Genomic DNA, 25,010 nt, shown 5'->3' on the forward strand with positions numbered 1-25,010 from the left:
CAGAGATTTCCATCGTGTCAGCTGAGGTTCCTGCACCAGAAAGCCTGTTCTGCTGGGCTGCCTGAGACGCCCCCCTACACCACCATGCCGAGTTCCAGGCGGGTGAGGCCCCCCGGGCTCCTGGTGGGCCCCAGGCAGGTCCCCTGACAGGCCGCCCCTGCCGCAGGAAGCTGTCAGCCTCAGCTGGATGCTACAGAAGAGTCTTAGGAGAGAAAAAAAAAATCTCACACAGATGCATGAAACAAATTGGGGGTTTTATTTACATAACAGGGCAAGAAAAGGATACAAAAGAAGCCTCTTGGTCAAGCCTGTAAAGGGACTCAGTAGGGTGTGGACCCTGACATTAAAAAAATTAATTGAAGAGAAAAGGCAAAAATATAGGCTGCAATGTGGGTGCCCTGCCTCAAGGGAATGACCGACAGCTTGGAATTCATCTTCTGCACACATGAACGGGGCTCCCAGGACAACCCCCATGAGGTCTGACTTCCAAAATTTCTGGGTTAATTCTTAGCTAGACTTCAAGAATTTCAGGGCCGGATGTGCTTGACCTTACAGTGCCTCTGTTTGGGGGGTGGGTGGGGAACGTCTCAGACAGGCCTCAACAGCTCTGACCCTTCCTGGGTTCCCACCCCAACTTCCCCAAGGAGACTCAACGGCCTTCTCAGGCAGCACCGCTGAGCAACGGGGAGGGGCGCCTCCAAGCCCACCAGACCCCCCCAGCCCCGTCTTCCTTCCCTGTGACCAGCACGCTGCACTTCCCTGACTCCCACTAAACCAAGCTCTGCTGTCTCCAATTCCACCTCTTCTTTCTGGGACTCCCAGCGTGGCCAGGCAGGCTGTAATTGTCTAGCTTGTGTGGAAATGTGCCATTCTCAACTTTCATCATTTGAGCCGAAACAAGACCATCTGTTTTCTCTTTTCCTCACAGATAGTAATGATGCAGGAACTGGATCCAAGTTCATCTCCACAACGTGACACTGAATTTAGCCTCACCCTACAGAATTCTCCACGCATTTCTGCTTCTGTCAGCCTGTCCGTCTAACTCACCTTCTCCGCGTCCTGATGCCACCTGACTGGGCTTGACTGGTAAAGCATGAGTGTGGAGGCCTCCTCTGCTTGGCCTGAGAAACCTCTTGGGCAGCACAGGCATCACCACAGACCCCACAGACTGGTCAGCAATAGCTATTTGGGACCAAAATCAGAACAGTGGCTATCCTGGAGGTTGGCAGAAGGACACAGTAAGAGGGATCCCCTCTTTCTTTCACCATCCTGTCCAGTGGTCCAGGGGGCAGGCCACGGGTCATCTGGGGAATGTCCAGCCCAGGACCATGCCTATGATAACCTTTGAATCCACGTGAGATGAGGTCAAACTGGGCAGCACAGAAGAGGAAAGGATGTTACAAAGGCAGACAATATGAGCTCATGAGCCTCAGAGGGTTTGCAAGCAACAGCCGTGGCCCCTCCAGCCACCCAGCTTCCCCTGGCCCCTACTGGGAGTCAGAATCGCAGCCCACCTAGATTTCCCAGTGCTGGGAGGCCAACCTGGGTCCTAGCCTCCCTGGGCTCGCGCTTCTCTTGGCCAGCATCCGTCCTGTCTTGCTTCTATCCTGCACACCTGTCTCCTACTTCTGGATCCTTCTCTAAATCACACACTGTCCTTTCCAGGTGTGGCACCTCCCTCTCTCCCAAGGCGAAGCACCCCTCCTCGTCCTGACATGAAGGAGCTGATGGTGCTCGGCAGCTGGGTCAGGAGGTCCACGACATCAGCCGGCCACATGGGTGCAAGCACGAGGCAGGACCAGCCGGGCTGGACTGGGCACACAGCCCTCGGGGGCACTCCCTCAGCCAGCCTCTCCCACCCGCCCTGCCTGCCTCTGAACTTGCTGCTCCTCAGAAGCGTGAAACTGACACCCTTTTAAACTTTCAACAGTCACGACAGATCATCAACAGAGTTTTCCAAGCAACCTCGTCTTCAAAGAGATGTTTGCTCCGTCCTTTTTCTCAAGCCTGTAATTAAACTCCTGGTGACAAAGGGGCAGAGGAAGGAGATGGGGACATGCCTTCGGAGACAACAGCTCCCTTGCTGCCCTGGAGCTGAGGCAGCCAAGTGCCATGAGCACCCCACCAGCCTAACTTTTTCTGGAACATACAGCAAATCAAGTCGCTCATCTCCTTTTCTCTGCCCCCCAGTCACCACCCCACTACTCACCCAGCATGCTCTTATCTGCCAAGCGCTTGCCCCCATACCAGCCCCATGCTACCTTCATGTGAACTCCCCCGTGCTGGCAAACCAACCTGAATCCTAGAGCTTCTACAAGCCTAATTCTCCGCAGAACTGTCCACCAGAGCCCCGGATGCCCAGAGTCGGGAAGAGCTCAGCAGATGGGCAGGGGTGTCTCATTCATCACACATCCAGTTCAACAAAGACAATTTTTTTTCCCCAAGTATGTTGTGAGTTCAAGTCTGAAATGTTCCTGGATTTGCACCGGTCCCGGAGCAGAGGCTTCCCCCGTTCTTGTGGCGTCTGCCTCAGCAGATCCCACTAGCGGACGAGTGACACCACGCTGGTGGCTACCCCAAACGGGGCGGAGTAGGCCGCCGCGAATCCCTGCAGGCCGATGACCAGGTAGCGGCACCCTTTGGTGATGACCTTCCCGACATTCTGTTTTTAGGAACAGAAGAGAAAAGCAAAGGTTAGATTAGGCCCTGTTGTAATCCCTCACACACGGTGGTGACATACGTAGAGAGGCAGTGGTGACATACGCAGAGAAGCAGTTTACCTCCTTCTCCTAGAGCAAGTCAGCAAGTTCCGAGGTCTCCATGTGCCTGGGATCTGACACCCACCTCCAACGTAAGACCAGGTCTGGGCTCAGAACAGGCGCCTTCCCCTTGCAAAGTGCTTTCAAGCACTGCACGTTTCCAGATAAATCAGAGATCTTCCCGGAAACAGCCATGAGGCTGCTAGTTCCAAAACCAAACTAGTTTTTTTTTCTTTTGTAAGGTATCGCTGATATACAATCTTAGGAGGGTTTCACATGAGCAACATTATGGTTACTACATTCACCCATATTATTAAGACCCCCCCACTGCAGTCAATGTCCATCAGTGTAGTAAGATGCTAAAGAGTCACTACTTGTCATCTCTGTGCTACACTGCCTTCCCCATGACCCCCATACATTATGTGTGCAAATCATAATGCTCCTTAATCCCCTTCTCCCTCCCTCCCCATCCACCCTCCCCAGCTCCTTCCCTTTGGTAACCATTAGTCCATTCTTAGAGTTTGTGGGTCTGCTACTGTTTTATTCCTTCAGTTTTTCTTTGTTCTTATGCTCCACAGATGAGCGAAATCATCCGGTACTTGTCTTTCTCCACGTGGCTTATTTCACTGAGCATAATACCCTCCAGTTCCATCCATGCTGTTGCAAATGGTAGAATTTGTTTTATTCTTATGGCTGAATAATATTCCACTGTGTATATGTACCACATCTCCTTTATCCATTCATCTGTTGATGGACACTTAGGTTGCTTCCATATCTTGGCTATTTTAAATAGTGCTGCAATTAAACATACGGGTACATATGTCTTTTTGAATCTGAGAACTTGTTTTCTTCGGGTAAATTCCTAGGAGTGGAGTTAGTTCTTGGATCAAATCGTATTTCTATTTTTAGTTTTTTGAGGAAGCTCTATATTACTTTCTGCAATGGTTGAACTAGTTTACATTCCCACCAGCAGTGTAGGAGGGTTCCCCTTTCTCTGCAACCTCACCACCATTTGCTGTTCATTGCCTTTTGGATGCTGGCCATCCTAACTGGTGTGAGGTGATATCTCATTGTGGTTTAATTTGCATTTCCCTGATAATTAGCGATGTGGAGCATCTTTTCATGTGCCTGTTGGCCATCTGAATTTCCTCTTTGGAGAAGTGTCTGTTCAGATCATCCACCCATTTTTTAATTGGGTTATTTACTTTTTGGATGTTGAGGCACATGAGGTCTTTATATATTTTGGATGTTGTTTACGAATATTCTCCCATACTGTAGGATGCCTTTTTGTTCTGCTGATGGTGCCCTTTGCTGTACAGAAGCTTTTTAGTTTGATGTAGTCCCACTTGTTCATTTTTGCTTTTGTTTCCTGTGCCTGAGGAGATGTGTTAAGGAAAAATTGCTCATGTTTATATTCAAGAGATTTTTGCCTGTGTTTTCTTCTAAGAGTTTTGTGGTTCCATGACTTACATTCAGGTCTTTGATCCATCTCAAGTTTACTTTTGTGTACGGAGTTAGACAATAATCCAGTTTCATTCTCTTACATGTAGCTGTCCAATTTTTCCAATACCAGTTGTTGAAGAGGCTGTCATTTCCCCACTGTATAGCCATGGCTCCTTTATCATATATTAATTGGCCATATATGTGTGGTTTTATATCTGGGCTCTCTATTCTGGTCTGGTTCATAGGTCTCTATTGACCTATGGGTCTGTTCTTGCACCTGTACGAAATTGTTTTGATTACTGTGCTTTTGTAATAGAGCTTGAAGTTGGGAATGTAATATCCCCCCAGCTTTATTCTTCCTTCTCAGGATTGCTTTGGCTATTCGGGGTCTTTTGTGGTTCCATATGAATTTTAGAAAAATTTTCCTAGTTTGTTGAAGAATGCTGTTGGTATTTTGATAGGGATTGCATTGAATCTATAGATTGCTTTAGGCAGGATGGCCATAGTTTTGTTTTGTTTTTTAAACCAAAGCCCCATCTCCTTCTCTGTTCCAGCTAAGATACTGGACATCTGCAGGCTGGGTCAAGTTTTCCTTCATTCGTCTTATCTGAAAGCCCACCCTGTCCTCCTTCCACCTCCAGGGCATCCTGTCCATCCACACAGGTGCCTCTCAAGATCCTGCGGTTCTCTGCTGGAGCCACAGGGTTCTTACACTACAACAGTGCACTCCTTCAGAGTAAGGGCTGGGCCGTGCTTTCTTGGTATCCACTCCTCGAGGACTGGTGCTAGACAGGGGGCACCCAAGGGGTTCCAATGGACTTGCAATGGAAATAAAATAGCAGAAAAAAACTAGCAAACAAAAAACCAATGGCTGGCATTGCATATCCTATTGTGTCTCTCCACCTCCCACTTCTGTCATTCTTAACGAAGTCAGGGTCCGTGTAGATGACCTGGACCTCCTCATACACCTTGCTGCTCAGCCCTCTGACTTTCCCAGCTCTGAGAACCACTTAATATTGCTGCTTTCACTTGGAATCCCTGATCACAATCACAGAGCAACACCTCATGGAAGCCTGCTCTGTCTGTCTAGTAGGCTGTCTGTCCCTCTCTCCCAGATAATACATCTTACCTTTTTCTTTCTCTCATCCCTAACACACAGAAACAAACACAGTCTCCATACCCTCCTTCGATGATCCCACTCGTCTTTCAAGGAAAAGGTCAGAAGTCATTAAGGAACCTGTTCCCCTGCTCACTGTCTGCAAACCACAGCTGCCCTGGCCTCTCCCGCCTCGCGCTCTTCCCCCGGGCTGGCCCCATGACACCTGCCATCGGTCCCTCTCTCACCATGCCATTGGCTTTCTCTCCCCTGGCTTCATCATTTGCCTCCTCCCCACTGGATCATAAGCTGACACGTGCTCAGGATCCCCTTGATTCCACATCCTCCTCTAGGTCCTAAGCTGGGTCTCTGCCCTCCTTCATGCCAAGCCAGTGCACAGCTGTCCCCACAGGCTGCCTCCACTTGCGCCCCTCCTAGACCCTCTTACTCGGCGCCTGTCCCCCCGTCCAGCTCAGCTTAGTCCTGACCAGCTGCAGCTTTCATGCTGCCCAAGCCAGTGGGCAGTTTTCTGTCTTCCCTGATCCCTGACCTCTCGGCAGCTTTTGACACACTCCATGAAACAGTCATTTGGCTCCTTTGACTCTGTATTTTCTTTGTTTTCTCCCACCTCCCAGGCAGCTGGTTCTCAGCTGTCTTTACTGGATTATCTCTTCTATCAAACCAAAATGCTGGGGCTCTTCAGCCCTCGTTCCTGGGTCTGATTCTCTATTTTTTATTCCTTTGCCTGGTATCTTGCCTTTGGTGATCTCATTCATTTCCAATATGTTAACTATTTCCTGTATGCCAATAACTCCCAAATTTGTATCTTTGGTTCAGACTCAAAGACCGAACTCTCCACTTGAGGTCTCGGGTCTTTCACACAGACAAACCCTCAGAAAACACACTCCCTGAGTACCAAACAATTCTCCCAACTTGGACTGGCTACCGGTCTGTTCCTGGTGGCCTGTGGCCATCAGGCTTCAGTAAGAAAAAGCACTGAGGAGTCAGGTTTATCCATGATTATACCTTTGGTAAGAGGCGGAGCTGATGTTCAATCCCAGGGAGACCCCATCTCAGGGCCTGTATCCTCAGTCCCGTATATGCTTCCCTTTGTAGTGAAGGCAGTATGTAAACCGACTGTTACCCGCCTGTGGCCTGGGCTTCAATTCCAGCGCAAGCCCTTACTTACCCTTCCTTGGTCACAATTTCCTTACCAATAAAACAGGAATATTTAGAAACCACTCCACTGGGCTAAGAGGATTAAGTGGGTTTACGTAAGGAAAGCCCTCAGTGCCTGGTACAAACGAGAGGCGGTGTGAGTGCCTGCATGGCAGCTATGCTAATTGAAAGTAACACCTGCCTCTTTTTATTGCATAGTCATTTAGGTTTATGACAGTAATATTCAAATCTAAGATACATTGTTAGCTGTTCATGAAGGTTTCTTAAGTGGGTGCTTTCCTGTGGTTTCTGGCTTACCTCAGCTTTCGATGGGCCTCATGGTAACAGAAGGAGGGTGGGGACTTGGCGCACGTTACTGAATCCCAGCAAGCAGGAAGAGCCTGGTGTTTCCTCGGCTACCTCTCAGGCTAAATGGAGAGAGCCAGGTAACTTCTACATAAGGATGATGGTCAAGAGCATCCTTGATAAGCAATGCCACCAGAATCACAGGTGGCCTGCATTAAACTCGACAGTTTTGGTAAGTGTACCTTCATTTTCCTTGGCCTACTTTTAAAAACCGCTTGTCATTTCATCTTTAGATTTAGAAAAAAGAGGAACTAAAATAGCTCATTAGTTGGAACACTGTCAAAACACAGATTTGAGAAATGTGATGCAATGAAACGTAAAATTACCTATCAATGACCATTCCTGTGTCATTCCAGGGAACAGATTTGAATTCTTTGGTTTGAATAGACCTGTCAACCACAGTAATCTCTCAGAGATATTCTGAGGTATGGGGAGCATGGCGGAACATGGCAAGTTGAATAATGCCCCCCACCAAATGCCCATGTCCTAATCCCCCAAACCCGTAAATATGGCGCCTTATTCAGCAGAAGGGATTTTGCAGATGTGATCCAATTAAGGATTTTGCGATGGGGAGATTATCCTGGGCCAATCATTATAAGGATCCTAATATCTTTATAAGGATCCTGACAAGGATCACAGTCCTTAAGATGCGATGCAGGAGTCAGACAGACGGTGATACAGAGGCAGAAGCAGACAGACAGACAGACAACTGCCCAGGCCACGGTGCTGGCTGTGAGGATGGAGGAAGGGGGCCTCTGGAAGCTGGAAAGAGCGAAGAGACAGGTTCCCACAGGGCTTCCAGGAGCCACCAGCCTGCCGACTGTCCCTCAGGAAGGCATTTTTGGACGTCTGGCCCCCAGAGCTATAGGAGGAGAAATCTGTGTTGTCCTAAACCACTGCCTTTGTGATAATCAGTGACAGCAGCCATAGGAAACTCAAACAAGGAATGAGGTTTTCTGGCGGTTCCTAGGTATTCAGTGAATCCCCAGTGATGTCAGGGACTCACAAAGACCACTTTCCCTGAATATCAAGATCAAGACTCCAGCTGTGAAATTTGGTCAGGACCCAGGCACAAAGCTAAGGGGGGCAGTCAGTACACAAGCTGAATTTTTTCCGAGTTAGAGATCATCAAAAATGAATAAGAATAAAACAGAGGTACGGGGCCTCTCCTCCACCATCTTAGATAATAGCCAACGGTTAGGGAACCCTTGCCGTGTGCCAGGTGCAAGACCTCTGTACGGATAAACATTTACTCCTTACCACAATCCTAACATTATTCCATGCTACAGAGGAGGAAACTGGGCATAGCCCGAGGTCACCCAGCCGGGGGTGGCCTGGCAGGGCTGGCACCCGGCAGGCTGGCAGCACTTCCCATGTTCTTACCTACTACTTAGAGCCTGGGCACATTTTTCTCCCTCTTGAGCTAAACGTTAGTCCACCACCCATACGTCATCTCTCCAACCCTGTCCTAGCTGCCCGATTAACAAGCTTTAATTTCTTTCCTCATTCACACCTCTCCTGTGGCTCTCAGAGGTGATGTGAAAGGTGACCTCTTAACCTAACTTAAGTTTTGGGGTTTGTTCCCTCGCCCCAATTCCTCCCTCACCCCAACTGTTTCTGCACAGGCAGGGGCCAGGTGGGATTCCTGCCTCCCAGCAATGCGACTCTCTACCTGCATGGCATGGGCACATGGCTAAACTTCCTTAAACTCCTGTTTTCTTTCCTGAAAAATGGGGTCTACAGCTTTCTGAGGCTCTTGAGCAGATTCAGAGAGACCTCACATAAAGTGCACAGCAAAGCCCCCTGCAGCCGGTAGCAGCACAGGAAATGTATGTTCCTTCCCCTTCCCTGCATCCAGAAAGCAGCACTTGAACAACAATTAAGGCACCATGTGAGCACTAATATGTTACTTAAAAACCACCTGGGAATGCTGAGCAGCGAGAGTCTCAGGCACACAGCCTTCCAAGCCCATGGCCTCTTTCCAGGCTGAACCAGCTCAGCACACAGGGTCGACCCCAGGTCGGGGCCACCGGCAGCAGGGGATGAGAAGCCTATCTTCCACATGTCACAAAGGCCAAACACCTTTCTCTGAACTGAAGCAGGAAGGGGCTCCAGGGAAGGACTTGAGAGGTTAGCCGACAAACGGGAACTTCACTTGACCTTGAAGGAAAAGCCATTTGGGAATCATGTCCAGTGTTTGCGGGTCACTCCTCATCCCACTGGGCCCCAGTAAGATAAAATGTCACCTGATGACTAAAGCTAGGACGATACTGCCCCACATTTCTAGCTGAGCGGCACATTTCCTGGCTGTTCTCACGGCTTTCAGCAAAGAGGGATGGACTAACTTCCTCCTTCCACGCTGCAGTCTAACTGGTTCCTTCTCAGTGGCTTCGGAGAAAGTGCAAGCTGAAGGGCAGAAAGGGTGCTCCCGACCTAACAGGACAATGTCCCCTCCCCTGGCCTCCTGCAACTCGTGCGTGATGCCGCAGCACTACCGCATGGCCACATCTCGGCGTCCACCATCCCTTCTGCCTTGGGTGGCACCCCTTCTCTATGTGGGGTGAAATTTTTTCTTTTTTTTAAATTGAGAAATTCATATAACACAAAAATTAACCATTTTAAAGTAAACAGTTCAGTGGCATTTAGTACATTCATGATATTGTGTAACCACTGCTTCTGTCTACTTCCAAAGCACTTTCATTGCCACGGAAGGAAAAGCCAGACCGTGAAGCAGTTGCTCTCTCCTTCTGCTCCTCCCTGGTAACCACCAACCCACATTCTCTCTCTCTTTACATTGGCCTATTCTGGATATTTTATATAAATGGAATCATATATACATAGATGACTTTGGCTTCTTTCACTTAGCATAATGTTTTAGAGGTTCTTCCGTGCTGGAGCAGGTGTCAGGGCTGCGTTCCTTCTTATGGCTGAACCGTATTATTCCATTGTCTGTACCACCGAAAAGTCTCTACCACATTTTGTTTATCCATTTATCACTTGATGGGTGCTTGTTTCCACCTTTTGGCTACTGTGAATAATGCTGCTGTGAACAAGTGAGTGTTTGGGTGTATGTTTGTTTCAGTTCTTTTGGGCATATACCCAGGAGTGGAATTGCCAGATCATCAGGTCATTCTCTGTTTAATTTTTAAGGAACCAACAAACCGTTTTTGACAGCAGGTGGTCAATTTTTCCACCAGCAATTTACAAGAATTCCACTTTTTCTACATCATCACCAGCACTTGTTATTTTCTGTTTTTGTTTGTTTTTTTAAGCAACAGCCATTCCAGTGCTTGTGAATACTATATCATTAACCTGTGAGACCTCTACTCATCTTTCTGTGCCCTGTTTACATGTCACCCCTATGTGAACACTTCCCTGACTTCACAAGCTCCTCCCTGAGGATTAGCCAGGGCGGTGCCCTCACTATGCCAGCATGTCCCTGGGGGGGCTGCAGACCTCTCTGTAGGCAGGACTGCCTGGTATCTATTTGTGTGTCTCTAGTGCTCCCCACAATGCCTGGTTCATAGTGAAGGGCCCAAAAGACAAGTGCCAGCCTCTGAGCTGAGATTTTCACATTATCAGGTCACCAGCCGAGAGGCACACGATGGCTTCTTTGTGCTCAACTGAGACCAGGAAGAGGGTGGTGAGTCCTAGCATGACTGAACCGGAAAGTCCCAACTCGATCGTTTGTATTGGGATGTGCCCACTGCCTGTTTGTGTACTGACCACAAGCTGCTGACACACCTTTGAAGAAGATGTTAACCTAAGCTGCTAGGTATGGAGACTGGATGATTTTAGATCTGCTAAGAGTAACTGGAGGAGACAGATAACAGGACAATACATCGGGGCAGGCCCGTAGTTTTGGCCAGGACACATGAGTGCTGTGATTTTTGTCTGGGTGGCCTTGTCCAGCCCCACGGAGCAGTGAGGCAGCGGTTTGAGTGCTTCTGGGCAGAGGAACCTGGGAACCACCTCTGGGCTTTGATCTCTGGGCAGCAAACTGCCCTTTTCTCCTTATCCATATTCATATTCTCTTTTCCCCTCTCCCTCTCTCTGGTCCCCAGCCCCGCAGCCACAGGGCAGCTGGCCACAGAATGCTTGCAGGCCCCCGAGTACACAGCTGCCTCGGAGATGAGGAAAGGAGATTCAACAAGCGCTCTCAGGCCGTGGACAGAACCATGGGGATATTTGGGAGAATGATCTCAGCTGGCGGGACATCCTGGCGAGAATGCTGCAGGGAAAAGGGGTAAACCGGGCTGCAACTCCCTACTTTCTACTGGGGCTCCTTCTACAGGTCACTGAACCCCGCTGGTTCCCCAGTATTGGCATTTGTAAAACAAAGACCCTGATTTCTGTCCCACCAGCTATACGGGGAGTGTCAAGACACAACTAGGGTAAGAACCACCTTGGTGAGTGCCCCTTGGGGATGCTAGGAGCCAGCCAGCAGCCGGCGGCGGGTGGAACGGTGCCCCGTAAAGCTGGGATTTAGCTTCTATCATGACCTGCAACTTACTGTTCCCTCCCGTCTCAGCTCACAGGCTGAACAGATTTCGGGGCTCTAGCAGCGAAGGCTGGCGAGGCGGTGGGAGTTGGGGGGCAGCCCGGGGAAGCCGAGCGCCGTGGGACGGTGACCGCTCCTGGCCTCGGGCGGGGCAGCGGGGAGGTGCGCCCCGCTTGCCGACCCGGGGCAGGGGCAGGGGCGGGCGGGCGCGGGCCCCTACCTTGCCGTACTTCTTCAGCCTCTGCCGGTACTTCCTCCGGGGCTGCTCCTCGGGCGCGGGCTCGGCCAGAGGCTCGTAGCGCTCGGGCAGGACGGCGAGGTGCACCCTCCGCGCGCCGCGGAGCCCCGCGCCCTCCGCGGCCGCGTCCCCCAGCTCCAGGAGCTCCAGGATGGGGGCAGCCTCCTCGTCCCGTCTCGCGCGCCCGCGGCCCCGGGGCCCGCCGCGCAGGAGGTTGCCCGCCGCCTTGCTTCGGAGCTGGGCTCCAGCCGTCATGATGCCGTGGCCCCTCTGGCGAGAGCGGGGGCGGAAAACTCCAACCTTTGCTCACGGGCCGCGCCGGCTCCCCGGCCGCCCGCCCCAGTCCGGCCCCGGCCGGGGGACTTGAGGTCGCAGCGCCCCCTGGCCGTGGGGCCCGGGACGGCGGCAGCTCCACGCCCCGGGTCTCCGCTCAGCCCCACCGGGCCGCATCCCACCTGCCTGCCAAAGGTGAGGGATCCCCCGAAAGCTCAGTGCCCAGGGAACAGGGACACACGTTCAACCGCACTTGCAGCGGAATAAATGAACCCCGAATAATGAGACTTCATTTGCCATGTTCACATTGGCAGAGATGATGAAATAATAGCAATGACCATACTGGGTGCTGCTGGGAATATGGTGAGAGTCGTGGGGTTACAATATTCATGGTATGCAAATGAGGACAGGCTTTTGGGAAGGCGCTCAGAAAATATCAGAAGTTCTGAGAACGGCCACATCTTTCAGATGCTTATCTGAAGGAAATATTAAGAAATGAAAAACTGTGTGTTCAAGGTGTTAATCACAGTCCGACTCAGTGAAAAGCTGGAGCAAACCAGTGGGGATGGGCAAACGAAATTCTAGGGCAAGCACATGACGTCATGTGATGTAATTAGTAAAATCACCATTTTCGGGGATATCAGTCTGGAAGATAAACAGTACACAGTGAATCTCATCTTGTCTGGGATGTCTAATTTTCTAATGTGGGTAAATGTCTTTTAATTATTGGAAACATAAAATTAAATATAGAATAATATGGGTTATTAATTTCATTAATATTTACTACTATTATAATGCATAACACATTTAAGAATGATTTGGATATCTTGCTATAAGTACATAACATTTTTACAATTTAGCAATTAGAATACCAAAAATCAGTTTTGTGATTCCAACTTAAAATGAATAATCAAGCAATTAACATAGATTTATAAGTTGACATTGGAAGGATACAAAAATAAGTTTAATTTACTATATTTGTAAGAATTACATACTGTTGTACACCGTTGAAATACTTGAAAGGAAAATCAAATATATTAAGTTTGTAAAAATCATTTAAAATGTTTACAGTAATAAAATTCCGTGAATGATAACATCCCTCTTGCAGTGATTATTTTTTTATTAGGTTTGCAAATAAACTAAAACAATATTAGCATTGAATTTCAAAGGCTAAATTAAGATTTGTGACTTTATAACTACTAAAGTAACTATTAATCTATAAACAAAAAGAGACCCTCACAGTCCTTTTCCTGTTTAAAACCTGACCTCAGATGACCCCTCAACCCTACTGCATTTCAAATGGAGACAAAGGTGCAATTTATCCGTGAGATCAAAAATGTGTTTTGTCCATACAAAATACTACTCAAATATCTCAACATTTAGTTTGCCAAACATTTATAGGTAAAGCACTCCAGCAACTGAAAACTGACCCCCCAGATAAAGTCTCTATACCAGTGAGCAAGCAGGTCTCAGGAAATGTAATCAAAGACCATCTTTATGGTGCTTCTCCTGCTCCTGGTTGAAAACTTAAGGTAGTCCTGTAATTTTTTTGATCACTATGTGATCAAAACCATGCCGAGTCCATACTTAGAGCCTTGAACTTAAAGTGAATCCTCTCTTTTTCCTCAGGCAGTATCTGATGTGCGTGGATGGGTGGGGGTATATGTAAAGGTTCTGGGAAGCAGCAAGTTTCTCTTGTTTTCCCCCACTTAATGTTTCTCAGCTTCCCAAGCTTACAAACCGGTTTCTTAACCTCCTGAGATCAAAACAGACAAAAGAGCAGAGAACTTCCTTCACTGGTGCTGCCCAAGGTGTCGTCTCTCTCTTTCTGGGCCGGGCAGGTGTTTGAAGCCGGCGTTTTCCTTGGTCCTTTAGGACCGACCCCCGCCCCTCCAACCCCGGGAACACCCTGTTCTACCGGCCACAGCCCAGCAGCTGCCCCCTTCCTCCTCAGTGCCCAGCAGCCCCGTGATTCTTCTCTGGTTTTCCTACCCTGAACCTGGGCTCCCTACTGGACGGCCGCGTGTGCCAGGAGTTACTGTGCGAACTCAGTGCTCTCAAGTGACCAGCACGGCCTGCCGGGAGAGCAGGCTTTGCGCCGGGCCCTCTCCAGGGAGCCTCCTAGACAGCCACAAGCTGTCACTGTGCTTCTGTCAGGAAGCTGGGGCAAGGAGCACCCCTCCAGAGCCGCGGGCTGCGGGGCCACGCAGCCTTAGCTGATATCTAGAATCTTGCCCCTCACAGTCAGCTCCAGCTCCAGCCACGCCTGTTAGGGCTGCGCTGGCCAAGACACCTCCTGCCCTGTCTCTTCACCAGACTCTGGCACCTGGCACAAAAAATCCAGCACCCGTGGGGCTCCGCTTACTAGCAGAAGCAGCGAAAATAGCAGAAACATGGCTTTCACCCAGCTGCGTCTTCCAAAGCTCTTGGGACGGCGCTTGATTCTAAGCTAACGTGCTAAATGCCTCCAGTACCGGAGGGGCTCCCTTACATGTTTTCATCCAGCCTCTGCGCCCAGGAAGCAGGCTGGAAAAGGTGCCAAGTGCCAATCCATAGGAATCCTTCCTTGCTGATAAACATTGGGAATGGTGCCCTCCAAAGGATCCGGGACAGTGACCAGCTAAGATTCATGAAAATATATCCTCAGTTGAGTCTAAAAATGTTTGAGACCTTAGAGTCTTGAAAATAACAGCATGTTTGGAATAACTTGAATAGAAACAGTTACAGGTATTTAACTGAAAACAGTTTCCAGTTGTAGACATAGAAAGACTGTATGTTTTAATCTTTTGTTTTGTAATAAATGGGTGAATTTGGAAAGAAAGACTACAAAGGGGGAACTGTATGGACCTGCAGTTTTATGAATTAAAGTTATTAAAAACTCTTGGTTTCTTTTTAGGGGATAGACTTAGGCTCAAGAAGAAATATATCTTTGGAGCTGATAAGAACTGCTTATAAAACATGATAGAGATGTAACAGGTTTAATTTTTCCAAGGCTGTGTCATCAAGTGAGAAAGGGAGTACTTTTGAATCCTGGCTAGATCGCAGTTTTTGAGCAGCCCCAAAAGAGGGGATGGTGAACCCCCACCTCTTCTTAGGTGAAAAAGAATTGTTTTTAATTTAGTCCTTCTATATTAAATATCTTTTAGTTCAAAAGGTGATAAAAGGAAATGGCATAATAGACAGGAGAAATTTAACATTTGCAATGAACATTTTAAGTATTTTCTTAAAAAAACATATCCGTGGTAAGTGTGCAGATCCCGTTGAAGGCAAACTTGGAAAGTGAGGCATAGCCCATTATTATTTCCTTTAAGGGGCTTGGTTTCTGCACCAAAGATAATGAATAAAAACTTGAGGCAAATATAATGTAAATATGGGATGGCAGTTAAAGGACGTGACAACTAAAACTTGCTGCAATCGTAAAGCAAGAGTCTTCCGTAAATTCTTTTTCCTGAAATGTGAAGAATTTTTAAGAATTTCGTTTTCTCTTTCCCAGGGTGAGAAAACTTTCTCCGTGTCTTGTAGCTCCTCTGAGTGACTGGCCATTACCAGCTCACCAGTGGTTAGCTGACCGGGAGTTGGGCGGGGCCTCAGCTAGAGCTCAGCTGAGCTCCCCTCTGGTTGGTCCAAGTCGCAGGCTTCTGGGCCACCACCGTCGAGGGGAAGAAGTCTTTGATTTTGACATCAGCCCTTGCGTTCAGCTTTCAGCAAGTCTCTGGCATCAGCCACTGCGGGGATGCCCCAGAAAGCCCGCAGGCCTCTGCGCCTCCCCTCTGCCGCCCTCTGCACAAATCCGGGAATGAGGGGCAACCCCAGGGCTGAGGGATTTGTTTGGTTTTTATTTAGGGCTCTTCCGGATTTCCATCTCGCCTGCCAGCCTGCACTGTAACTCTGAGCTGGGCTCTTTTCTCCTCACCCCCAGGAGTCCCCTTTTGGCTCCAGGCACGTCCCCCTCCTCGGCCTGTGGACACTGAGCTTGGCGGCTTCCCAGGCCTGGAGGCTGTGGTGGCCTCTGCCTCTCCACGAGGCTTGTCCCCCTCCGGAATTCTGCTCATCGAGACTTCCCTGCCTCCACCTTCCTTGATACCACCACAAAGTATGATTTTTATTAGCGTGCACACAGATTTACACATGTGTCATCACCAGACTGAGTGTTTTGAATCATCCTGTGTCAGAGGCAGAATCAGAAGTCTTCTGTGGATAAAGCCTTAAATTATAATAAATAAGATTTAAAATAATTCTTCAGTGGTACAGTGAAATTGTATCTTATTTGGTTGTATTTGTCCAAAAGCAATTGGAAATTACTGGGCTATTTGCACTTAATAATATTGATAATAATCGGGATGGGAGATGGGCAAATAGGTGAAGGAGATAAAGAGGTACAAACTTCCAATTATAAAGTAGTCACAGGGATGAAAGTACAGGATAGGGAATATAGCCGATAATATTGTAATAATTTGTATCTTGACAGATGGTAACTACACTTACCATGCTGAGCATTTTGTTTGTAATTGTCAAATCACTGTTAGACAACTGAAACTATATAATGTTGTGTACCAACTATACTTCAATAAAACATTTTTTAAATTGTAAAAAATAATAATAAAATGTGGCATACACATTAACAAAATAATATTGATAATTGAAAAATGTATGTGTGGAGAAATAAGGTCCAAATTATGTCCATATGAGTTAAAAGAATATTTCTGACAAAACCTGAAAAATATCACAGTATTTGGGTTGGGAGAAGATATATATACATACATATATATATATATATATGTGTGTGTGTATATATATATATGTATATATATAATATATAGCATTGGTATATATTCTCCTTGGCCAACAGTATGCCATTCCAATACATGCACATATACATATGTATATTCTAATGCATGTGTGTGTGCATATATACTTACACACATTGTATATATATTGTAAAACTAAATATTATTTAGACCTGTAGTTTGATGTGACAATACTCAGCACAAGTGATCTATTGATTAGAAGGGAATGCAATCATATATGACAGAGAAAAGAAAAACTTGAAGCTGACAGGGGGTGCAGTGGGGGAAGAAGATAATGGAAAAACTACCTTATTAGGATAAAATTTAGTACAATGAACATTTAATTGAAGACATGAAACTGTGGATTCTAACTATATTTAGAGAAACTGAATAGTAGAAGTCTGAATGGGTTTATCCAGGTTTGTCCAGGAGGCACATATACACATCTTGCATACATAACCGTGCAATGAGTCATAGTGGGTGAGACAGACAGTGATGAAATAAATCCTGGTCTGGTACTTTGAAGACTGAACATTGCAGCATATCTGTTTATCTTCATGACGTGAACTAATAAAACTGACTTACCCTTTTGCCAGTGACAAAATGCAGCGCAAAGGAGAAAGTAGAAGCCAAAATATTAAGACCTCAGAACTGTCAAACCCTAACCCCTTCAAACTGAAAATGAACTGAAACACTGGGACAGAGCTGCCGTAACCCACAGAGGGAGGAATTGTTTCAGAGTTCTCAGGACAAAGCAATTTCACTCTGTAGCCTACGGTGCATTCTAAGGACAAAGGCAAGTAAAAATACAAATTTGAATTTCATCTCGCAGTTTTATAATTAGTGTTAATACTGGTATCACTATTTGGGATCTGTTTCTTTTATCAGGTAAAATAAATCAATAATTCTGTTACCTTTGTTATAAATCAAGAGTTTTGGAGTGACAGTTATATAATCTATGATAAAAGCAGTAATAGTTTGAATATAGGATTAAAATTTAAATATAGTTGTGAACTAATATTAGGACTAAATTAAAAATAGCCATGAACTTATTATATTTGTGTGTTTATATAGATAGATATATAGATATATTTTCCATCTCTGCCCACTGAATTGGACTATAAGTCACATTGCCTCAGTAGCACAGAGTAAATAAGCACCCTTATACTCACAAGTTGGTCTCTAATATCAATATCCACTGAAAGGAATTGGCCTTAGGAAATGGGCCAATCCCATGTCTGCAAGGGGAAAGGCGAAAGATGGGCCTAGGATATCTTGTTACCAGAAAGCAAAGACACTTGAAAAATATGGGCATTTTTGTCAAAAGGCCTCATGCACCAGTTAAAGGATTGCTTTGGCTGACTTGTGACATTTTGATTACCAAAAAAGAACCAATGACTACAACTAACTGAAATAAATTGAGTCAATGAAAAGCCATTGGGTTCATCACAGAAGCCTAAGAGAAAAGAGTATATAGTATAAAAAGAATATGGTTTTAAAAGACTATGTTAGTTTTGGACATCATTTTTATATCTATGTTTTTTTGACCCTTTAAGACTCACACAGTATGAAAAGAATACAGAATTACATCAAGTTCCAGGAAATTTATAAAAGAACTGCATTTGGATGTGAGGGACCCAGTGGAATGAAATTAACCTCTAGTGGTTTCCTTTGGTCATAGCTGGAACTACTAGCAATTTCAATGTGTCAAAAATTTGACAAGAAATGGTAGGGCATGCTGTGCTTGTGGCTGGTGTTCTAGCCATTCAATATGGTAGCAGCAATTATTTCACACTGACAATAATCTTTGACGAATACATTTTTGTTTAAATGCAGTTTCATAAACCAACTTTTCTAAAATTGGATCCACACAAAGAGAAATGTAAACGTAAAAAGTATTGTCCATGGAAATGTTGGAAGGCACTACGGGCACAGCAAGCTGGGACTCCAGAAATCAGAGTAGGAATCCTTGCTGGGCCAGACCTTGGACCAAATCACTTACATCTTTGAGGGAACAGATGAACTAATTTCTCAGGCCACATCTGTCCTCGATATTCTGAGAACAACATAGTGCCCAAGAGTTTAAAAATATGAACCAATTTCTCAGTCTGGATTCTTTTTTTTTTATTGCAAAAAATAAATATTTATTAAATCTTTGGATTGGAGGTTTTTTTATGGTTTAGAGTGATGAAAGAAATTATAAAGGAAAGACCACTAATTCAGAAGGCACTGTTAAGAGAAATGAAAGACAAACAGCAACCTGAAAAATATTGGCAACAAATTAGTAAAATGATAACAGCAAACATTTGTTGTGCTTAGATGGCTAACATTTATCAGGGGCTTACAAAGTGCCAGGCATATTCTAAGAGATCTACATGGTTTCATTTCATGGATTCATTTCTTTCCATAGTTCAATAAAATCACTTGAACAAGCGGGATCATACTTTTAAAAGAGGCAGGTTAAAGAAAACATCACTGCTCAAGTTTTAGATCCCATTTTGTACTTAACAGCTGAACTGAAAGAGCTTGGATTAGATCACATCCCAGGCCCTTTACCAACGGCTGAGAAAAAAAAAAAATTCAGTCTGCTGCATGCCTATTTTGAGGCTATTTAATCTTCGAATAACAATAGTAAAGTGCATTTTTCACTTGAAGGGGAGAAGGGCTTCAAGAAAGCCAGAGGACAAGTGACAAGGGGGACTGCCTCTGTAAAGAGGAGGTAGAGGCCACACGGATGCAGTGAACTGAACTGAAATGCCATCAGGGAAGAAGCTCCAGCATCAGGCTTTCTTGTGCTTGTCCAAGTTCTCTTTCCCCGAATCAGTCCACTCTAAAGGGAGGACGAAAGGAGATACTAAGATGCAAAGTTACTCAAAATAAATGAATTTGGAATGACCTGTCTTGAGAGGAGACCACGGGCGAGGCCCACTAAATGAAACAATATGCCCTGATGTACTTATGCTCATTTTGGAAAATAATAGTAATTCTTAAGATTACACGTATACCTACGGTAAAGGCATGACTCCTATGAACTGGGGTTATTTCTGCCCTTTGTTGGTGTTGCTGGCTTTTTTAAAAATTGTGTTTAAAATATACATACATAATTAAGCATCTTTACTCGTTTATCGTATACAGTTCAGTACTGTTGAGTACATTCACTTTTTCAGCCAATCTCTGAAACTCTTCGTCTTACAGAACTGAAACTCCGAACCTACTGAACAGCTCTCCCCTCCCCCCAGGCCATGGCAGCCTCATTCTATTTTCGTCTGTATGACAGTTTGACTACTAGCTACATCATCTAAGTGCAATCTAACAGTATTTTTCTTTTTGTGACTTACTTCACTTAGTATAGTAATTCATATCCTCCAAGTTTCATCGATTCATGTTGTAGCATCATGTCAGAATTCCCTTCCTTTTTGAGGCTGAATAATATTCCAGTGCATATATATTCTGAATTTTATTTCTCTATTCATCGATGAACACCTGGGTTGCTCTCACATTTTGAATACTGTGAATGCTGCTGCTATAAACACTGGTGTGCAAGCATCTGTTTGAGTCCCTGCTATCAGGTCTTTTGATTATATACTTAGGACTGAAATTGCTGGATCATATGGTAGTTTTTTTTTCTTTCAGCTTCAAGGTACAATTGACAAAATTGTAGCATATTTAAAGTGTACATGATGTTCTTGCCTCTATGAGTGTGACTTTGTTTTTCCCATTTCACATGTAAGTGTTGCCATGCCGCCGGAGACCCCAAGCTGCTCAGCCTTCCGGAGTTATCTGACGCAGGGACACCTCGCTGCTGACAGACATCACGGAGACGTGAAAATCCCCTCTCCAGACTCCTATTTCCTATGGTAGTTTCCTTGCCCTTTCTGCTTTCTGGGTGGCATTCCCAAGAAGCTGCCTTTGGAAGGTCTCCTGCTTGAGGTCCTCCCCTCCCGTGCTACCTCCCCAAGCTCAGTCCAAGTGAAGCTCACTGTGGCTACCGCCACCTTGTGGTCACGCCTGTTCCTAGCTCGTCCCCGATCCTTAAACACAACTGTATACATAGAAATAGACTGGAGGATACACAGCAAAATTTAACAGTAATTTCTGGATGGTGAGATGACTGAGTTTAATTTTTTTCTTTTGACTTATCTATCTTTTCTTTTTCGTGTCAATTGAGATATAATTGACACAAACATGTTAGTGTCAGGTGTTCAGCATAATGATTCAATATATGTATGTATTATAAAGTGAACACCACAGTAAGTCAACATCTATCATCACGCATAATTACAATTTTTTTTCTTATAATAATTTTATGATCTACTCCCTTAGCAGCTTCCAAGTATACAGTCCAGTATTATTACTGACAGTCACTGTGCGTGTACATTACATCCCCAGGACTTTTTTATCTTATAAAGTTTGTAACTTTCACCACCTTCATCCATTTTGCTCCCCTACCCCACCCCCTGCTTCGGGCAACTACCAATATGTTGTTCTCTGTATCTATGAGTTCATTTTATTTTTTTGGATTCCACGTATAAGTGAGATCATACAGTATTTGCCTTTCTCTGACTTATTTCACTTAGCATAATGCCCTCAAAGTCTAACCAAGTTGTCCTGAATGGCAGGATTTCCTTTATTTTGGGGCTGAATAATATTCCATTGTGTGTGTTTATATATCTCATATTTTCTTTATCCATTCCTCCATCAATGGACACTTAGGTTGGAGTTAACTGTTTATGTTGCAGATAACTTTTCATGTTAGTGTTTTCATTTCCTTTGGATAAATACCCAGAAGTGGAAAAGATGGATCATATGATAGTTGCATTTTTAATTTTTTAAGGAACTTCCATACTGTTTTCCATAGTGTCTGCACCAATTTACATTCCCACCAACAGTGCGTGAGGGTTTTCTTTCTCCACATCCTCACCAGCATTTGTTCTTGTCTTTTTGCTAATGGCCATTCTAACAGGTGTGAGGTGATGGCTCTTTGTAGTTTTGATTTGCATTTCTCTGATGATTAGTGATGTTGAGCACCTTTTCATGTACCTGTTGGCCATGTGTCTCTCTTCTTCGGAAAAATGTTTATTCATATTCTCTGCCCATTTTTTATTCTGTAGGGTTTTTTTTTTCTGTTGCGTTGTATGAGTTCTTCATATACCTTGGATATTAACCTCTTATCAGACATACGATTTGACAATACTTTCTCCCAATCTGTAGGTTGCCTTTCATTTTGTTGATGGGTTTCTTTGCTGTACAGCTTTTTAGTTTGATGTCGTTTCATTTGTTCACTTTCACTGTTGTTGTCTTTGCTTTGGTGTCAAATCCAAAAAATCAACAAGATCAGTGCCAAGGAGATTGCTGCCTTTTTCCTTCTAGGAGTTTTATGGTTTCAGGTCTTAAAAGTTGGGGTACCAGATGTGGGGTTCAAAGTCTGCTCCTCAGGGAAAAGCTGGGAGTTGAGTTTCTTCCTGGCGGTTACCGAGCTGGGGGTGTGTTTAAGGGACTAGACTGTGTCTCGGCCTTTCCCACCTGTTTCAATGTGTGTTTTCACTTGTTCACCCAATTTAGAGGAGTCACTCAGCTAGCTTTTGGACTTCTTTCATAGGGACTTGTTCCATATGCAGCCGTAGATATGGTGTGTCCACGGCAGAGGTGAGTTTAGTGTCTTCCTACATTGTCTTGAACCACAGCCAGCTTCTCTCTACCTTCTAAATTTTCATTGAACATAGATCATTTATTAAGAAAAGGAATAAAAAGATTTTATTGTCTTTAAGCAGGGTAGAGTATAAGTTTATTTTTATTGCTATTATGAATTATTTTTTGACTCTTGGGTGGAAAAGTAACATTCAAGGGCACAGAAATACCTCAAAGGATGACACTTCAAAATTGCTGCCGAGTGTCCTTTGCAAAACTGAGCCAAACAGAACAGGCACCAGCGACAACCAAAACAGCTAAACACTGATCACAGAAAAATCTTCAGGTGACTTAGGAAGTACTTAGGAAGGAAAAGTTAAGGTAATTATTAGCAAAAAGCATGTGTTTACTGAGAAAATCATTATACCAGATAACCTTCTCTTCCTTCTTCCTTTTGTTGTTAGGTTTATTGTTATTATTAGGTATCATAGAAAGTATATCTAGAGCTAAACTAAAAATGCAGCAAAAGCAAAACATGGAAGAGTGAGCTGATGATAATAGATTTATAAGATCCTAACTGGTGAAATGGAATACATGCAGATTAATGGACTGTCTGCATTGTGCTTCAGGCCCCTCCCAGTGCAGGATGGAGCCGGGAAGGGTGAGGGTGGGAGTGAGGGGGGTGTGCTTTGGGACAATGGGTTTCTTTGTCCTCCTATGTCGGCCCTGCAGTTATTTAGGGCAGACTGGCCTTGTGCCTGTTGCTGTTGAGGCATCAGCATATGACCAAGTTTGGGAGACAGTCTTGAGAAAATCCAGCAGTGGCCCTTTCAACCATGTTATTTTGATGCCTGGACTAAGTATATTATCAGTTAATCTAGACACGGGTGACAATAATCTACACAAATTACTATTAGAGTTGAAAAATGTGTCCAACTTGGGTATGGCAATATCAAACTTCAGAATGCCTCATGTAGACTAATGTAACTACTGAGAACATGGAAAAAAAATAATCAGCTCAAAATAACTCAAACTCCACTTTAATAAAATTCACATTTTGGTAATCTAGAATGAACTCTAGTTGGTTTTGTTTATATATAAAAACAGAAGTTGGTCATTACATAAAATGTTGAGGCAAATTTGATTTCTCACAAACTTTAAACTGGTGGGGGTTTTCTATTATTTTACTTGCTTTACTACTTCTATGGCACCACCTAAGTTAAAATATGACTTACCTAGAGGTGATCTAACACTAGTACTCCTCAAGAGATAGCATTTTCAACTTCATATTCTAAACTGTCTTCTAAAATTGTTTTTTCTTAGAAAAATAAAGCACTAGATTGAAATGCCATTTCTCCAGATTTTGCCTATATTTAAATATATTACCACTGAACCATTGTTCGTAAGCTGAATAAGCAGCAATTATTTAGGACACTTTACAGAACAAGTCTATTTGCAGTGATCATGAACTACGGCTTTTCTTATCTAGGTAGAAATATATTTAAAAGATGCAAGATGATGTTTCTTGTAGATATTCCATTATCTACGCAGTTTTTTGGACTTACTGTCATACTATACAGTGTATGCTAAGAGTTTTAAAAAAAAGTTGAAGTAGGTATTAGCTGTAAGTTTTTAAAAGCATGTCTTTTTTTCCATCCTCACCACAGATCCTCCTCCTTCGCACACCTTTCTTTATACTCCTGAAAAAGTACTGTGGTTTTCTGTTACATAACACAAGAAATGCAAATGATATTAGAGACCAATGAGATGAATGAAAAAAACATTTAACTTTTACCCATGCTGGTTTTAAAAAATGTTGTAAATGCCACATAGAAAAGGTTTCATATAAATGTATAATCTAATTTTTGAGTCATTGTTAGAATATGAATTTGGAGAAAGAAAAATATTATCTCCTAAAATAAAGAGAATTCACTTTTTAATGCTTCAAAACCCATAGATGCATGATATATGATTTTCACATTTAGAAATATCTATATATTTACTATTCCTCCAAGCATCAATCACTGGACTATGACTATACATTTTTACTTCATTTACTGATCACATCTTTGCTGATAACACCCAAATATGCCTTTATTTATAGATCCAGCTTCTCACCCAGTTTACAATTCATCATTTCCTGTCTACAGGACATCTCCATTCAGAGTCCATTATCTCAGCCTGCATCTAAATTACTGCACTGAGGTGCAATCTATTAATCTGTGGAACATTAATTCTCACTCAGGTTACAATTCACCAAATCCTGTCTACAGGATATCTCCACTCAAAGTCCATTATCTCAGCATGCATCTAAGTTATTGCACTGAGTTGCTATCTATTCATCCATAAAATATTACTGCTCACTCAGGTTACAATTCATAATCTCCCGTCTACAGGATATGTCCACTCAAGAGTCCATTGCCTCAGCCTCTAAGTTACTACACCGAGCTGCAACCTATTAATCTGTGAAATATTAAGCTGATTTTTATGCTATGATTTTAGGACTTACAGCCTGAAAGAAAACTTATTTTACCTCTAAACCAGATAGCTCACCATTTTTTGATCTTTTTACTTTTAACTTATTTGTGTCTTCATATCTAAAGTGGGTTTCTTGTAAGCAGAATATAGTCAGTTGGGTCTTGATTTTTTAAAATCATCTTTGACAGCTGCAGCCTTTTGATCAGGACTTTCAGGCCATCTATACTTACTAAAATCACTGATATGGTCGGGTTTAAAACTGCCATTGGCTCTTTTTTATTTC

General features: G+C 44.4%; 1 protein-coding gene and 1 long non-coding RNA gene across 2 annotated transcripts; one reads left to right on the top strand and one right to left on the bottom strand.

Moving 5' to 3' along the window:
- Positions 1 to 235: 235 nt before the first annotated feature.
- Positions 236 to 12,120, bottom strand: C14H1orf115 (chromosome 14 C1orf115 homolog). The gene is made up of 2 exons (XM_037014340.2): positions 11,544 to 12,120; positions 236 to 2,662 (listed from the first exon to the last, which is right to left on the bottom strand). The coding sequence occupies exons 1-2, from the start codon at positions 11,814 to 11,816 to the stop codon at positions 2,543 to 2,545; spliced, it is 393 nt and encodes a 130-aa protein (XP_036870235.1). The 5' UTR covers positions 11,817 to 12,120; the 3' UTR covers positions 236 to 2,542.
- LOC140845918 (uncharacterized) lies at positions 3,240 to 11,543 on the top strand. The gene is made up of 3 exons (XR_012124836.1): positions 3,240 to 10,597; positions 10,887 to 11,068; positions 11,187 to 11,543. It is a non-coding gene; the product is annotated as an uncharacterized lncRNA (long non-coding RNA).
- Positions 12,121 to 25,010: the final 12,890 nt, after the last annotated feature.

This window comes from Manis javanica, chromosome 14 (assembly GCF_040802235.1).
Source record: "Manis javanica isolate MJ-LG chromosome 14, MJ_LKY, whole genome shotgun sequence".
In the NCBI taxonomy this organism is placed as follows: Eukaryota; Metazoa; Chordata; class Mammalia; order Pholidota; family Manidae; genus Manis; species Manis javanica.

Excerpts from the sequence above, each read along its gene's own strand:
- C14H1orf115 (XM_037014340.2), bottom strand. The coding sequence starts at position 11,816 with ATGACGGCTGGAGCCCAGCTCCGAAGCAAGGCGGCGGGCAACCTCCTG. Across the intron at positions 2,663-11,543 it reads GGCTGAAGAAGTACGGCAAG|AATGTCGGGAAGGTCATCAC; the intron begins GTAGGGGCCCGC and ends TCCTAAAAACAG.